This window comes from Ruditapes philippinarum, unplaced genomic scaffold (genome assembly GCF_026571515.1).
Source record: "Ruditapes philippinarum isolate M1 unplaced genomic scaffold, ASM2657151v2 ctg5797_1_1_1_1, whole genome shotgun sequence".
NCBI classification, from domain to species: Eukaryota; Metazoa; Mollusca; class Bivalvia; order Venerida; family Veneridae; genus Ruditapes; species Ruditapes philippinarum.
The window spans coordinates 80633-98940 of record NW_026862492.1 but is presented as its reverse complement, the minus strand read 5'-3'; the positions used below and the strand labels follow the sequence as shown (position 1 = coordinate 98940).

General features: G+C 32.2%; 1 protein-coding gene across 1 annotated transcript; it reads right to left on the bottom strand.

Moving 5' to 3' along the window:
- Positions 1-4840: 4840 nt before the first annotated feature.
- Positions 4841-5547, bottom strand: LOC132719274 (fibrinogen-like protein 1). Its single transcript, XM_060703031.1, has 2 exons — positions 5445-5547; positions 4841-5234 (listed from the first exon to the last, which is right to left on the bottom strand). The coding sequence occupies exons 1-2, from the start codon at positions 5512-5514 to the stop codon at positions 4966-4968; spliced, it is 339 nt and encodes a 112-aa protein (XP_060559014.1). The 5' UTR covers positions 5515-5547; the 3' UTR covers positions 4841-4965.
- Between the last annotated feature and the right edge of the window lie 12761 nt (positions 5548-18308).

The following is an 18308-nucleotide window of genomic DNA, read 5'->3' as shown; positions in this document are numbered from 1 at the left end:
AAACGCATTTAAAAATTGAATTAAAAGACTAAAACTTCGTATATCACATGGTGGTGAGTATTTTACAGGATTGAGATTATTATTTCGGCACTGTTTGTTAAGCACTTCTAAAATTAACCCAGTCGCTTTTATATTTAAACACCCCTCGTAATTCTATTTCCAGTAGTTAATAATATATTTTTTCAGATCCTCATGCTGATAATATTTAAATTGATTTGCTTCTTTGAGTACGTTAAAGGAGGTGAGTTCATAATCACTTGGCAGAAAAATTTATCTTTTTGTCCGACCTAATCTTTTGATAAAAATTGTTTCATTATAGCGTTAGCTAGCCTATTTTCGCCGTATGTTTAAAAACTACAACAAAAAAGAACAACAAAAAAACAAAAAAAAAACAATACAACAACAACAAGATGAACAACAATAAAAAAACCCAATAGCGAATGTTCACTTTATTTTTGTGCTAAATGACCCAAGAACGAAACGCTTTTCAATCAAATCGGGCTAAAATCGCACACAAAAAAGATCGATCATTTAATTTTGAGCATATTTGTTTATTATCCTTTGTAGATGTGCTTCACATAATTTTTGTAAGAATTTCATATTTTATGTTTTTAATGTTTTATGACCTTAGTTCTTTAAATATTTGCAATAACTGCACACAGATGCGCACGAAACCTTTCACTCGAGGTTAGTTACTAAAGTTAAAGTCTTATAGTCTTAGTTTTAATTCAATTATTTCCGTTTCAAGTAAACACTTTTTGAATACTCATATGGCGTATAATTATTTGCGGGAAAATGCTCGTTTTCTCGTGCTGAGCATAAAAGTATAAAAGCACAACTCGGTGTGTTTTAAGACATTTGAGGCTTTACAACTGAAAGCGTAACTTATCTTTTAGTATGTCCGACACGGTAATTTCAATAAGGATGAAATTGTCACAGAATTAAAAGATTTTTTGACTACAAGTTTACAAACTTGAAAAAGAATTTCACGGAGATAATTAAATGGAAGAACGAGAGTGTTCGGAACAAGGTGCGTGCCGACAATTTAGTTTTATTTAGTAGTGCTGGGAACAAGAACTTCAACACTGAAGGATGCCGTTAGAGGACCAAAGAGTTAAAAGAAATGCCTCTAAGGCTATAGGTTATAGTTTAGAGGTTCAAGAGAAAATCAAACATAGAAACACGATTATAAGATTTGCACAAAGCTCTTCTCTTTGCTGGCCTGTTGTCTCTGAATACGAGAAAAATGATATAGCCAGTAACAGCGATGACGATAAAAAAATCTGCCATGCATTGGACCGGGTGTTTCCAAGTTTGAGAGGGCAAAGAAAGCTAGGGAGAGTTCTGGTTTCAATCCAAGATAATATTGTGAGTAGAAATACATGTATATGTTTAAATAATCTTGAGATTTACCCTGAATGCTAAATTTAGCTAAAATTAATTTTATGTAAAGATAATTACATAACTGTGTGATATCCGTGTCATTAAAAAGATACCGATAGTGGTTAACGGTATATTTACCTCCTCTATTATCAACTTTACTTGTATTGTAATATGGTCGGATTTTGCGAAAGATGGGTACGTCAACGATGATTTAAAGGAGTGTTTAGCTCTTTCCTTGTCTTTGGGACTGTGAATAATTTGATATTTTATCATTGAGATACTTTTAGTGTTTTTGATATCAGTATACATTATAATTAAATTGCAAATTTCAATTAAGTTGTCCAATTCTTTAAATTCATACTGGTCGTCCAAGTGCTCCATATATATAATTTTCCATGTGAAATTTTTATAATTTAGTGTTTGTTGCTATTATTAGGATATAATATGATTTAAGATGTAATATGATTTTCCTCGGTTGAACGACAAGGGAAAAATTCTATTCAAACGAATATGAATTTCCCGTGTAATGCACACTACACAGTGATCGGCCAATTGCTCTTTACATATAGTGCAAAATGAAATAGTATTTTAGTGTTTGTTGTTTACAATTAGGATACAATATGAGTTAACAGGAACAATTATGTTCTATATATACATACCGGTTAAATGTCACCGGAAACAGGTAATAACAAAGTCAGGACTTTATGCTATAGCTCAATTCTCAGGGGACCGGATCGATTTTCTTCAGTTGTTAAGGTGACAACAGACACTTTCCGTGGTACTCACATAAATGTCATTTAAACCAAGTTATTTTAGTAATAATTGTTATTTATTTAATCTTTGTGCATTAAATATCGTTGATCATCATAAAAAATAACATATTTGAAAAAAATGCTTTTGTAAATGATTGCTTTTGAATAAAAATCCTAAAATTTTAAATCGTCATATCAAAGTCATTTTTTATTTTTTTGTCATCAAACTTTTGGAAAATAACCATACTTATATTATCTGGGGAACCGTGTCTCAAATTTTTTCTATCTTTTCTCAAAAAAATATAAACGTAACGTCAAACATTTTATGCGACTTTTTTCACCATACATATTACGTAATTAAAGATAATTAAGTCGCTGATTGAGCAACACAAAAATCCCTGAGTTCCCTCCGTAAATGAATTTCCTTTCATGTTCTTTAAACCGCATGTTAATTGCTTGATTATTAAAAAAGTTATGCCGATTCAAAGCTAGTCCGACCCGCATCAAACGAAGTGTCATAAATCGGCTGTTCTCTCTCGGACCCCTACGTTTCACGCTAAATAATTGCATAATACACAAATATCGCACCAGAGAGGGTCACAAGTTGCGGTAACATACTCTATTAACATTTTATGACCAAGTGACATCTGACCAATTACAAAGCTGCTGATTAATATCAGTTTATAGCCGAAATGTCTTTCAATTCTTAACGTGATTTTACTGTCCGTCTGGTATCTGTCGCACATGTCACGTGACTATCGGTAAAATTTTGAGGGCACTCAGTGGGGGGAAATGGAACGCATTTGTGCACCGCTAGCGGGGTATTTAATCGTTTCCTTTTTGAAGTTTATTATTATTATCATCAGCATTATTATTGTATTATACCAGTGTCACTCTGCCTGTGTATTCGTGTATGAAATTCCCGTTAAAATATAAAATAAAATAACAAAAAACTGAGCTTCTGACAGTCTTTTAAAGTCCATGGTAGATGTACAAATAAGAACGGGATATTATATATGTTTTCCACCAAATTGATGCTTCACATATTTTAATAGAAATAAAAGGTATTTACTCGATCATTATGATCTGGCCTTCTTGACTTCTATTATCATGAATATCATCTATGCACGGTATAGAGATCCAGTTTCTACCGGGATAGACAATAAATTTCATACTTTGTCCCAGATTTATTAGTACTGTGTCCGATTTACTGGCGAACAATTTATTTTCACTGAGAATATATTTTAATATCTTTTTTTATTCATAGAGAAATAATCATCCTTAGACAATCTAAAATGGTTTAGAAATTTGTCAGGGACACCTTACCACAAGTCATATAGGCGTTCACATAAAAAATGTTGTCTGTTTTTTTGTTGTTGTTTACTTGACATTGTTAGAAAACGAGGTTGAATGTAAAGTAAGCCCTTGAATCCGTACAAAAAGTCTATCAACTCAATGTAATATCTATCAGATTAACGGAACAGACAAATTATTCTCACACATTATGGATATTTTAGCAACTACATTTTAATCAACCCCGTGTTCGTGCGATTTGCCGCTATGCTTAATTATTTATGTTTCAACATTATGTTACGTACATTGGCCGACAATTTATTAATTTATAAAAAAGGCTAAATGTTGAGATATTCATAAAGATGTACGGTAGTTGTACGATACATGTATTACGAGATAGTATGGACGCAGGTATGGACCTGTAATTCACGGGAATATATGGAACTATCGATTTTCCCCTCATTGATGCCTTCAATCAGGGGGCGGAGCGTTTATCGATAATCGAGCAGGTTAGCGCGAAATAGCAGATACAAAGTAGTTTAGGTACTGTTTTTAAAACGTTAAAAAAACACATGTTTTTGGACTAAGTGCTCCAAAATTAATCAGAGAATGTTGTCAGATAAATGGTTTGACTAAAATCTACTTAGCAAAAATCTTCATTTAGGTATTACAGTGGATTAATTGAACTCCGTTGTCAACATTAAATCATCTAACCTGCTCTAAAGTACGCTATTAATTAATTAAGACTCTTTCCCAAAAACAGCAACAAAATTGAATTTTTTGATCATTGACATGCATATTACATAAGCTACCATCCCCCTACCACAGATACAACGAGAATTGGCTGGTATATCGAAATCCTCTAAGAGCTGCTGAATATCAAATTAGTGTTTATATTGTAAATTAAGCTAAACTTGACTCATCACGCCCTCTATATATAGATCCTGTAACTTAATTTCTTATTGTTTTATATCATAAAATATGATGCTCAAATTAAGATTTATTAATTTTGTAAGTTCCAAAAAGCATTTTTGCCAAATTTAACATTTCATAAATAAGTGAGGTTATAAAATTTTATTTTCTATAAAGTCTAAGTCAAATTTTTTCAATAAGAAATGAAATCCATATATTTTAAATGATTACATATATGTACAAATAATTGCAGGCCATATTTTTACATATTCTTCGATGTTTGAAAATTGTTTTATACGCATAATTATATACATATATATAATTTCACTTAAGTGTGGTATACAACCTCAAATACAACATACAGGATCTTAAAACAGCTCATCTGGACAGACAGAAGCTATCCTTCGGGCGTAAAAACCCAGACAATCATGCTTAACATGTTATTTTTACCAAATTGTTCATTTATTTATATTAGCTAGGTTAAGCAAACAAACAATATGTCCTTTTGCAACTTTATTGTCAATGTTAAGCATTTATCTTTTAATAACGGTATCATTAAAACTCAATACTTCGTTTCTCTCTATTTTACTTTATATTTTTGAAGGCTTAGTGTAGTTCATTGTATTTAAATTCGGCGAACCATCATCGATGAGGATTTAAATGCGATCCAATCTGTGAAGCCCCTATGAACAATTCCCAATTGCCATCCGCTTCCAAGAATTGTGGCAGTACCCGGAGTTGCATACTGACCATTGAGATTAACCCAGTAACACCATCTATGCCACCATCCTGATTGGGTTACTACAGCGCAATTGTCTCCGAAATTTTGGTCGTTGTCGGAATCAACGGTTGTGAATGGCATACCATTGTTGTAACCTAAATTGGCCCATGTAGCTGCAATAGAGTTTTGTGAAAATAGGTTTATGATTATCTAAAAAAATTGTCTCAATGTTAATTATTTATACTCGTTACAACATTAGTAACATCTATAAACTACATTGATAATTTCTTTTAGTATATAAGTATATCTAATTGATGGAACCAAAAACGTTTAATCTCATGAAAGTTTGTACAGATTTTATTTTTTATAAACCAAAGCCATACAAACAAGTGGAGTTCCGCTTGCGGCACCAATGTTCAGGACATACAATGAAGTTGTCAGAGAGAAATCCATGTACTCGCGGTAGAAAAAGTTATCGTCTACATCTATCAGAATGAATCCTTAGCTTTGGTCTGACCTTGAGCCGCTATCTCTTGTACATGTTTTAAACCTGAAATGAGAATCATTTTAAAATATCGCTGTACAGTCCGCTTTCATACATTTGAAAAAAAAAAAACCACAACAAATCAACAACGATTTCACAATAATGAAACAAACCATTTCAATTGTACTATAAATTTGCATTATTGCCGATCGTTGGTAATTGATTTATTTTCTATAAAATAATAACACAATTATCTGGGTGTACCAAAATTTATTTCATTAAAAAAATTAACATATTTTTGTGATTTAAACTTCTGGAAAAGTATTGGACAGGTTTTGTTTTAGTGCATTTTGCAAGTTTGTTTAGGCTTAAAGAACATATAAAACTCTTATCATTAAACAGAGTTTCCAGAGAAGCTATAATAACTTGTATTATATAGAAATTATCTTTAAAAGAACTGATTAGTATAATATATAGCCGTAACACTTGTTGAATTGAAAACAAGTTAAACTTAATATTTTGGTTCACTTTTTAAATAACTTCACTCCGGGCCATAAACTCATAACTTAGATCCAAAAACCATTTTCATACCGAAAGGAACCTTATTGAAACATAGACTGGTCATCCAAATACGATTTTTGCAAAAAACCTAAGACAAAAGGTTTGAGATAATAAGCAGTTAATCCAACAATAGAAGAAACGTATTGTCTTTATTTTACATTATACACAACAGTAGAGTAAATGAACCTTCGAAGATTGGAACTATGAGAATACTTTAATAAATCTATTATAAATGTTCCACTTATGAAACACACCCTTGAATAAATACGTTAAGCGTCATCCGTGAACTTTGGATTAAAACATTACTATCGTCCATCCACCCGATCAGTTTGTGCATGTCACAAGTACACTCTATTATGTGTTTCGTTGACGCAAAAGTTATTGGATAATTCACTGTGTAGTAGATTCGTTCAATTAAGCAGGTCAAGACTATCGGTTTGCATCAAATGTAAATCTATTGAAGATATGTAATTCATCAGAGTTTTGCATAATACAAAAGTAAGTAAATATAGGGTTTAAACTTCGGTATAGCTATGTTTAGCTAATATTATATCATACTGCAATAAGAACAAACACCAAAAATCTCTTAAATAAACTTACGATACGTTATTAGGAAATGTGTTATATCTGTGTTTGTTCGCAATTTTAAAACCGTATAGGAAGACAAGTCTGTATGACCCGACCGCTCAATTACGTCGCAGTTATAATCCTTCCCAAATGCAGACAAGAACACGTTGTAATGTGGCCCAGCAGGTTGTTGCAGGTGGCCATCATTCGTGACACGCGATCGATTCGCACTATTCGTCCTATATCTAACATTGAAAATTTTACTTGATAGTATAAGGTAATTAATGGATCGATAATAATGGTATATAAATACAAAAAGTATCAAACTATAAGAATATAATCCTTTTTATGATTTAACAATTTTAAGAGTTAAGATCTGCAATCGTATTCCATACATAGCTAATATATTTCAAGAAAAGTTAGAATTACAAACTTGCATCCTTCCTAAATCCAAATCCGTCATTGAAGTAAGCAAAAAATCTAAGACACTGAATCATAAAATAGACATGACTTGTTTACTAAGTGTTTGGCAGCGAACTGTATCCCAAAGCTGTACAAGCATTAAACTATTCTAGTAAAAAACTTCATTCATCAAGTGCAACCCAAATCAATACAACCACTATACACCCCCTACTAAATCACACACACAAACCCCCCACACACCGGAATAGTTCATCACAGGTAAAAGGCCACGATCTTACAATATAAAGAAACTTCTCATTGTTGCAACACAGCACAAAAACGCATTACAGGCTGCACCCGCTCTGGTGAGATAGTATCTCGCCGCAACAAGATGCTTTCAACACTGATCAAGACTACGCGAAACAACTGAAAATTCCTACTCGCAACCCCTACACTCGCCAACACTCAAAGCTCCTTTACATCGAAAGCAGAAAGCATGATGCTTTAACTTATTTCTTTAATTTCTTTTTTTCGATAAAAATTATTACCAAATTCTCACTAACACAGCAACTATATTCACCTGAGAACCAAAATCCATCACACAAACACAGAACACCCCCCCGAATATGATATAGTTCACTCTCTCACTGAGAGCCTCAAATGCACAACGACATACAAACATTTCTTTTATTCACTATTTACATAAATTTGCCTTGACAATATAGAGAAAATATGTAAAACTTTAAGCAGCATGCCTCCAGATTCAGGTTTATTTTCATGAAAATTTGAAAATGTTTTTAAAAGTAATACATTGTGAAATGAACAAAGAAAGTAATTTAATACATGTACATGTGTAATTGCAAACTGCGTTTACAATCCACGTAAATTACAAAAAGATGGTCAACATATGCAAAAATAGCCCCTACTGCGTTATTCAAGCAGTAGAAATATGGTGATTAATACTGAACAATCAGTTATGCATCGCACATAACATGTAAAAATAGTTGAATCTTAAATCTTTTTCTTTTTAACAATCTAAGTACATTATCCTAGATTTTCTTTAATTTATGTTTGCTCATCTGTAGGCATGATGCTTTAAAATAAATTTAATGTTATAAAATGAATAAATTGAATAATTTTTGAAATACCTTTAATTAAATTAGTGGTTTTACGTATGATAATGTAAATATTAGAACTTGAATTAATGATTGAACATGAAACAATTTATTATTCCCTCAGTAAGCAAATGGAAAACAACATAAATTTAAATTTGTTCTGAATTTCTGAAATAAAAAAAAAATAGTATTCTTTATATCAGCAAGGAAATCGAGAGCAGCATAAATACGAATTGTTAAAGAAATTTGTTCTGAATTTCTGAAATAATTTAGTATTCTTTATATCAGCAAGGAATCGAGAGCAACATAAATACGAATTGTAATAAATTTGTTCTGAATTTCATTTCTTTGAAGTTATCCGTCTGTTTGAACACCTTTGATTTCCCTGAAATAATTTTACATAATTGAAATCAAAGATGTATACTTTGTCAAATAATGACAAATACTAAGATCGCCTTGAAAATAAAATAAAATAACTTACTGCGATATATACTCTAGATGAAAACATCGTCAAAGTCCAAATCAGAAATTATTGAACGTTTCTGCTGATAGATTGAAGGTATAGTTGTTGCGGATTTTGTTTGCACAATATATACTGGTTTGAATATAAAAACAACATCATCTGCCTCAAAATTATAATTGTAATTTAACATGCCCATTTGAATAAATTGATAATAACCAGTTGTTACCATTCACCGAAACGTCGTACTACCATGAATAAATTTGAGTAACATAAGTTGTTTACAAGTTTTCCCTAGCTGTTGAGAAGATTTTAATGAAATCCTAAAATGGTTACAATGTGAAAACTGAAATGGTAAAACAACGAAACCTTGAAAACATTTTAAGCTTTGAACAGCTTGGAAAAGCTTGTAAACAACTTATGTTGTAAACAAATAGTTTGTCTTATCACATAAACCGCGACGCAGGACTGTAATAAAGCCATTTAATAAAAATGATATTAGTCTGTCCCGCCAAATGAATATTTCAGTTTTCATAAAATATAATGGTAAATTAATTTAAATTAATGTCACGTTAACCCCGACGTCAATATTTCTAGGCATGTTTTTCGTTCCTTTTTGTCAAAAATGTAAAAATTATAGATTTCCCGTTAACATACGTTGTAACCTGATGTGACGTCCAATTCAAAATGGCAGCGGCTGCTTACATTTCACAAAGCCAGGTCTAATATGAATTCGCAGTAAGTAACATAAATAAGCATGGATGGTTGGACTTTTTCTTTTTCTAGAATTGTTTATTTTTATTTTTAAAACAAAGCAATCATTCATTTTTTAATAAAATGAATAATGTCACCGCCATTTAACGTTGATCGTCGAACTTATTTTTCTGCCCAAGACTTTTTGTATTTAATGAGAATTCGACTAAATGAGGCTACTAATAAGGAAAACAGATCAACGTTAGAGAATTTCGTTTTAACTTTTTTAAGCATAAAATAAAAAGAAACTTTGTTTGTTTGTTGTGTAATATGTAATTTTATTTCTCGCGAACTTTAAAAACAGTATTCTTACTCGTGGCTACGTCACTTGTGAGAATACTGTTTTTAAAGCCCACTCAATGAAATAAAATTTCATCTCACAAACAAACAAATATCCTCTATTTATTTACTTACTGATCAATATTTAAATGATACGAAAAAGACAAATATTAAATTTTATCATAAAAAAATGAGAACAAAGTTGGTGTAGAAAGGCAATTTTACTAGTAGACCATAGTTTAAAATAATCGCCAATTAAAATAATTTTTAGTGAAATACCAGTAACCTCTTTATAAATTCTGACATACAACAGATTTATATAATTATCATGCTATTCTGTCGTATCTTCAAAGAAGTGATATAATTAGGAAGCTTTCCAGTCAAGAGCGTATCTTTCAAGAAAACCGCAACTGAACGGGGACTGAAAAATATTCTTGTACGACCTTCCAAGTAAACTTAACTAAATAACTCTATCATAATTATATCATACAATTATGAATCGTAAATTATTTCTTATTTGCTAATGTTTAATTCACATAATTCTGTAGTCTTTAGTCCATTAATATATATCAAGTGTATTAAGAAAATAATTAAAATGACCAGATCCGATGGGATACAATATGTTACCCTTCTTATTTCGAAGCGCGATGTTCGTGCGCTAGAAATCGCACACAGATTCTACATTATCATGCAAATCTGGCAAGAAATATATAGAAAGGGGAACTGATTCATTATATTTTCAGCATGTACAGTTTCTACTTAAACTAGCTCCCTCGTTAATGCGAAAACATAGACTCGTGCGCGGGGAAAATGTAAATTATAATAATTTCTATTGTGTAACCCTTGTATTTTAATGTTTATACATGTCAATAACATTGTAAATATGAAATGGACGACCGTCCGATTCATTTTACAATGTTCTACCTTGATGGTCTACACATGACATTTTACGTGGTACAAAAAATAACATTATGTTTATTAGTCAGCACAAATAAAAGCTACTGGCATTCAAGATAATTTAAACAATAATGAATATATGCAAATCGCAGACTCACTTTACAAGTGCATCTGAAGTTAAGAGACAGTAAAAAATACTACATATTAAACCCCCATGCCGCCCTATTTCCCCCATCACACTGGTTAAGACAGCTTTCAACGTTGTAGAATATTGTACTTATGGCACAAAATCACCACAATATAAAAAACACAAACACTAAAATGATAATACGGAGCATGTTTCTTTTTACAAATGCCTTAAAGAAACAGCATTTAAATGGAAAGATAAAAATACGACATTTGTCTGTTCGACAACTTTGAGATAAGTTATCTTGTGTCAATTTGAAAGATGCTAGACAATACAGCTTGCAATATTCAATAGCTTAAGCTAGATTAAAAAAAAATCAGTTAAGGTTAATAATTTTTCATACGTACACAAGCATAGCAGACATTGTGCTTGTCACAGTCTGGTTTGAAGATGCTTGAGTAGAAATAGTTCAGTCCAAAGGGAATGCTACACCCATTCGTATAACCGTAGGTGAAGCATGAATCTACTCAAGCAACAGCAAGAAGTGAGAATATCAGAACAATTCCGAAACACGTAAAAATCATCTTTTTCCTTTCTACTCGTATCCCAAAAAGAATATACACTTATTTCCAAATTCCATAAAATTTAAGATACATTTGAAATAAAGTTTAAGAAAGTATAGATTACTTTATCTTTGTTTCATGTACTTTGGTTAATATCAAGCTATTTTTAATTTTCAATTATCATCTCTTATAATATATTAAAATTTGAAATATTTGTTGTCTGGAGTATATCTTTTCAATGATATCTCACTTAAACTTAACACAGTTGTAGAGACTAGTGAGCTGAACGCTGTGTCAAATAACCTAAATTCTACATAACTTGGTTTTTGAATTATCTCCGTTTATATTATTTCATGATACATGCACTTATTCAGAGAGAGGATAAAATTTTTGAAGGAATTTGATTGAAACTTCACACAGTGAAAGAGATAAGCATGAGAAGTGCAGTGTACAAAAGCCATTATCAGTTTTTATGACATGGCCACATTCATAAAATGTGATGCAAAAATATTGACAATTTGAGTGTTTACTTGATACTGATACAGAAATATATTCATATCATAATTGATTATTTTTTCATTGTTTTGTCTCCCTTTATTATGTCATGTGTTAAAAAAGTCGAGCTTGCAGTTTCCTCTGGCAGCTCTTATTTCACTTGTTGCTCTTGTCAAAAAGGCCCTATAACAGTTTGTGATGGACCTACATCTTTATTATATTTGAACATGTATGTCATAAAGTAATTGTATCAACTACTGTTCATTTACTGAATTATGTACTTTATATTTATCAACCGGCAACACCCTTCACTCATTGAATTATCTGCCCCCGAAATAGTAAAAAATGGTAATTTTGACCCTTCAAGTGCGTTCCAACTGCAGTGCCTTCAGCACTTTGATTAAAAAGCCTAATCATTACTAAAAAAATAGCTATGCCCGTTAAATTTCAGAAACATTTTCTTGTTGTTGTTTTGTTTAATTTTTTTTCGTATGTCGTCAAATGAATTCCAAAATTTTCGTATAAGATTGATTCTTAAAAAAGGAAGGAACAAAAAAGTCAGATTTACGTTTGTCTTGCAAGAACCGTTTTTTTAGGTTTGTGTTGTTTCTTCTTTTTCATATTAGCGTTCTTGCTCATTCTGCTTGACTTGGCGTTGCAAAATTAAATTTATTCAATAATGATTTAAAATTAGTAATTCACTCCCTCTCAATGTTACTAAAGTAATTTGAGAAATATGAAATAATTTTTATAATTATATAATATTTTTCATTAGAAATAACCTCAATGTGCTTTCAATAGAATATCCGTTTTGACAAGACTCTCGGCATCGAGTCCAGTGCAGAACGCAAGTGACAAAAAAATTGGAGTTGGTACAAAGTTTATTTAGAAAACTCACAAGAGGATGGTGTCAAAATGCTCTTAATAAAAGAAATCGTATTTTGAAGTGAAAACACTGGTTTCATAGCTGTATAAACCTAAATAAAGCAATATTTTCCCAAACATTTTGTTTTAAAAAAAATTAACAAGTAGAATTTTCTTATTTTAACAGTATCATTTGTCCAACTTCGGCGCTTTTTCTAGAAACAGTTCCTTATTCACTGCGGGATGGTGCCCGCATGCTATTGGTGGTCAGACACTCACATTGATTTTCCCATAGACTTACATTATAAGAAATGGTCCCTAATCCTACCTTTAAATTGAGTTTTCATGCTAAAGAGGTGATTTTTCTAGCAGAATGAAATGTCTGACACATAAAATGTTCCTGTTATATAGGGGTAGCCAATCAAAGTTTTTGCAAAATGACTTCAAAGAGGATTATCCTCCATTTCATTGAAATTTTCTGCTGATCACAGGACTGACATACACTTTTTTTATAAATGCAAATATCCAAGTTAAGAATTATCAAATATCAAATATTTCATTTTCTTCAGAAAACAATGTAGAGCTACTTTCTAAATTAGTTTTTATACTTAAAAATACCCCATTTGCATCTAATCACCCCATGTCCAATTAGATCATACGGTTTTCCCTGCACTTTTCAGCCAATCGTTGGCCATGTTACAATACGAGACCCTGACCTGGTACGCGATTACTTTTTGAGGAATGGAGGGACACGTGACCTGTTTTCGGTACATGGAGGAGCACGTGATCTGTTAACCGTACATGATTGGTTAATTTACCTTTTCGAAAACATTGCTATACACCGTTTTCCGGTACGCTACGGATTAATTCGCTGCGTAAAGTACGCCTAATTATGTACATAATATTCTATGTGTAAAATACTATGAAATCTCTATTTTTCTATCTTATTTAACCGTTTGAGGTGGAAAAACTTTATGTGTTTGAAAATTATTAATGTTCCTTTAAAGCTACATTAAATAAATTTCATAAAAAAGACATAGCTACATTTCGGTAATTAAATGTGTTCCATATCGACTCCCGTCTAGACAACCAAAATGAATTTTATAAGCCTAAAATTCTGCAACCTCATTGTGGCGAAATCGGAAGTACAATATCTATTTGCACGAGATACTCCGCATTTGGGTCATCACTACATCAATGGAAAATTAACAAACATTTTTAAGTAGCAGTCCGAGTTTAACGGTATATTTCCGCATTATATTACGGATGTTTTCATACAAATTCCAACTTTTTATGAGATGATCAGATCACATTGAACGAAAGGCTGATGCACCGTGAAACTAAAACGGTAAAAGTTTGTTTTCACAAGAATATCTCATATTCGCTGTGATCCACATGGAAACATACCACTGTGACGACGAGGTAACAATTAAGTCCTCATTTGTATGTTAAAATTCGTGTACATGAAATAAAACCATGAAAAAAATGTGTTACAGGATCTTTATATGAAATACCTTAGTTTGAATTATTAAAAATTCCCCCACAGGAAACAATTTTTACTTGTTGAATAAATAACCAAACATTTGAATGCATTACCACGTAATTAGTCCCACGAAAAATAAAGATTTTTGTTAAACGAATTTACATAAATGCTCAATGTGCCTCAAAACACTTTCAAAAGTTCTTATTTAATCATAGAAATCAAATTACTCAGCACAAAAAGTATCGAAAGGTTGAATAATAAGTTCATAATGCTTATGCACAATGTAGAAGTAGGAGCAGAAGAATCTGAAAGTAGGAGTAGTAGTAGGAGTAGTAGTAGTAGTAGGAGGAGGATGAGGACTAGGAGGAGAAGTAGGAGGAGGGGGAGGATGAGTAGGATGAGGAGTAGGAGAGGAGCAGGAGAAGGATGAGGAGTTGGAATAGAAAGAATAGTAGTAGAAGGAGGAGGATGAGGAATAGGAGGAGAAGTAGTAGGAGAAGGAGGAGGATCAGTAGTAGGAGTAGGAATAGGAGGGGGATGAGTAGTATGAGGAGGTGTAAGTGGAGTTGGAGTAGGAGGAGGAGTAGGAATAGGAGTAGGAGTAGGCGGGTGAGGAGAAGTAAGAGTAGGATGAGTGGTAGTAGTAGGAAGAGGAGAAGGAGTATGCGGAGGAGCAGGATGAGGGGTAGGAATAAAAGAAAGAGTAAGAGGAGGAGGAGTAGAAGGAGGAGGAGGAGGAGGAGTAATAGATTGGTTCTGTATCGTTTTTTAAAGTCCCCCCCCCCTCATTATTACGTGCCTCATATTGAATCACTATATCTGTACTAATTACCAAACCGCAAAAGATGGCAAAATTCAGTTATATTTAGTTCCGCTCATTGTTGAGCATGCATTCTTTTATTTGGGGACATACCCCCCTTTTCTTGGAATGACACTGAGTGTCACATTTAAGGTTCCACGAAAACCTCCGTAAGGACATATCTGCGAATTTATTGAATTCCAGATTTTACCATTTTATGGTAAATGTTGAATCCTGGAGGTGAAGATGGTAACTTGCACTTTCCAGTAGGTCCATGAACAAGCTCACTTAAACCGAGTTTGCAATATTTTCAAATTGGTCGTTTCGTGTGCTCTTTAGGTATTATTCCTATCTCTCTGTTTTAGTTATATGGTCAAGGTTAGTCTCTATTTAGCTATAGTAGTGCACACATACAATACAGCTTTTGAAACAAATAAAGATAATAGCAAATAAAGGCTTAATCGGCCATTAAAAAGTAATTGTTATATCGAGAATTCTGTTCAAATTAGGCATCATCTTTTGCACACATTATAAAACCATAAAAAATAAAAGTAATTCCAACTATTAATATTTAGCGTAATAGAGGTTTATACAAAAAAACACGCAATACTGATATAAAATATTGCTTACTATGTCATTATATTCTTGTTGTTAATAGTCTGTTGATATAAATGTGATGTATTCTGGTAATAGGCTTGACGAATTAGTTTCCTTTGGCTAGTGGTAAAAGTTGTTGGCTTCAACTAACTTGCCCGTTATCGCTGTGGGCTCAAACCCCAATCAGTTACCTTCTACACAAGAAAAATGTAATATACAGCTTTTTGGAATGAGTTCGGTTATAATATTACCACCAAGAACCTGCTCGGGTCTGAAATGATCCACCTGCTGTATTACTCTAACAGTTAAGCTGTCAACCCTTTCCGTCAGTCTTCGAACACAATAGTATAAAATACACAGAACGGAAACGGAATTTCGGTCTAACCTACGCTGAGAAACAAAACATGTAAACAAATCGTAATTTAATACTGTGAGTTGTTGACAAGTTTTTCAATATATCAATAAATATTGACCTAAAATAAGTAAATTCATAGATATAATAGAAAACAATACATTATTTATATACTCATTATTATGGTAGTAGAAACCGAAAGTACAAAATGCCAACTGTTGACATTAAATCGGATTTGTTTAAAAAGTGTACATTAGAGGTTTAATTTAAGTTAAAAATGGTTGTCAAACATATTTTCAAATATAATTGTACTGAAACAGACTTTTTTTCTCATTTGGATGTCAAATACTAAGTATATACATTCGTTTTACATGATCGAAGATTACACTCTCTGTTTGTGTTTACATCTGCAACCACGTGGTAGAACTACTTTCAATCCGTATTGTTTCCGAGGTTATTATAGATAATAGCCGAGGACGTTCCGATTGTTAAGCTGTAAAGTCACTATATAACTTTTGCATGACCCATGTGGCTTAGCCGACAACAAAACAAAGCAAGAAACCGGCATATATATAGATGGATGAATCTTAACAGCATCGGAAAGAAGAAAAAATGTTCCTCATAACAATTAAAACAGACTAAGTACTTTAAATTTCAAATTTAAGTCCGTTTTAATATGCAATCAGCAGCTAGATGAATAGCCTATTGACATTGACTAAAACATGATACAACACAAAAACTGATAAAAAACACAGCGTTTATACTGGTTTATATAGTACATATTAGTATGTATTAATAAGTAACAAGTAAACAAGTTTAAACATCATTCTGAACATTAAGTATAACTTAGTTAATTACGATAAAGGCATTTTTAAAAAAGTAAACTAACGATGTATGATGTTTGTGGTTTATTTATTGTTATTATGTTTCAGTTCTATTCGTTTTTCTTTCTTCCAAGTTTAAACATGATAACAATCTAAAATGTTTCAGTTGAAAACAATGTTAAATTGTTATTTGTAAGGATATTCTTTGTAATCTATTATCTTTGTAACAAAGAGAGTTGTAAAATCGGCAACAGGAAGAACTTTGTATGTTTGCGACGCAAAAAATATTTGTCTTCTTCAAATGCTCAAAATAAGTTTATTAAATAAATCTTAATATACACGAAACCAAACTAGCAAACACCATTCACATGAACTGTTTTGATTGGATTTCTTTATGAATATTTAATCAATTCATTCATCTCTTATTAATTGGTAACTTAAGTAAATCGATAATCAACCAATCTCATGTAGAATCCTTCACAAGCTTATCTATTACGCATCGATTTAAAGGCTTAACGCTTTTCTCCAATAATGATGTGACACAGTGTACCTAACCAAGGGCCCCTGTAGCCTGCTAGCAGCAATCGATTCTACTTCACATGTGAGCAGAGCAGACCAAGATCAGCCGGCACGGATATCTTGGCCTGCACTGTTCCCTTTTAAGTCGGAACATATTTTTAATTATTTCCTTAAATGAAAAATGCTTTTGTCAATATTGAAAGACGGACATTTCCAATAATATCAAACTATTTACGGTGGTTAGGGTTGAGAAAACAAACAGAAACATAAAGTTTTAAACCATTTAGATGTATAATACCAAATTTGACCTTCAAAGTTTCTATGACATGACGAATCGATACAAATACCCTCTCAATTGCTCATGAATTAAGACGTCTTCATGGTAACTGAATTATTCTCGAGAATAGTACAACATCTATCAGAATAGAACATGACCCTATTTTCACTCACGCACAAGTTGTATAAGATGAGAACTTCAATTATAAAATAATCCAGATACAATATAGTTCTATTGACAAGGCTTGATTCCTGATTTCTTGATTCTTTGACGCTCTGCGAATGTCTCTAAATTCAACATGCCATCATTTTCATGTTTAAATGTCGAATGCTGCTAAATCTGGTGCTTGGGGCGTGGATGGTAGCTAACAGTTGCCACGTGCACTACCTTTAATGAACAGACTCTGCGGCTTTTTAATTTTTCCGTTACAAGCGTTCTTCGGGGATTTCGTTTTTTTTTTCTCTGATTTAATGCATTAAATATTATCGACAATAGTTAAATATTTTTCATATGGTTCTGGTTGAACTGAACAACACACACACCAACCTGTTACATTTTTTTCTATATCAACTGATATTCGAATGATATATGTGGGAACTCACTATTAATTTCAACTTAGACGGGAAAGTTATGCACACGCACACACGCAGGCACGCACAAACACACATACACGCAAAACAAAACACATTCTATACTTAATGTCAAGGCATTGTCCACTTTTTTCGCAGTCTCTTAATATAAGTGTGTATATCATTTAACTTTGTCATAGAAAAGGCCGCAACTGGAAAGCAAACTATCTATGGGAGCAGGAACTTGAAACAAGGGCATA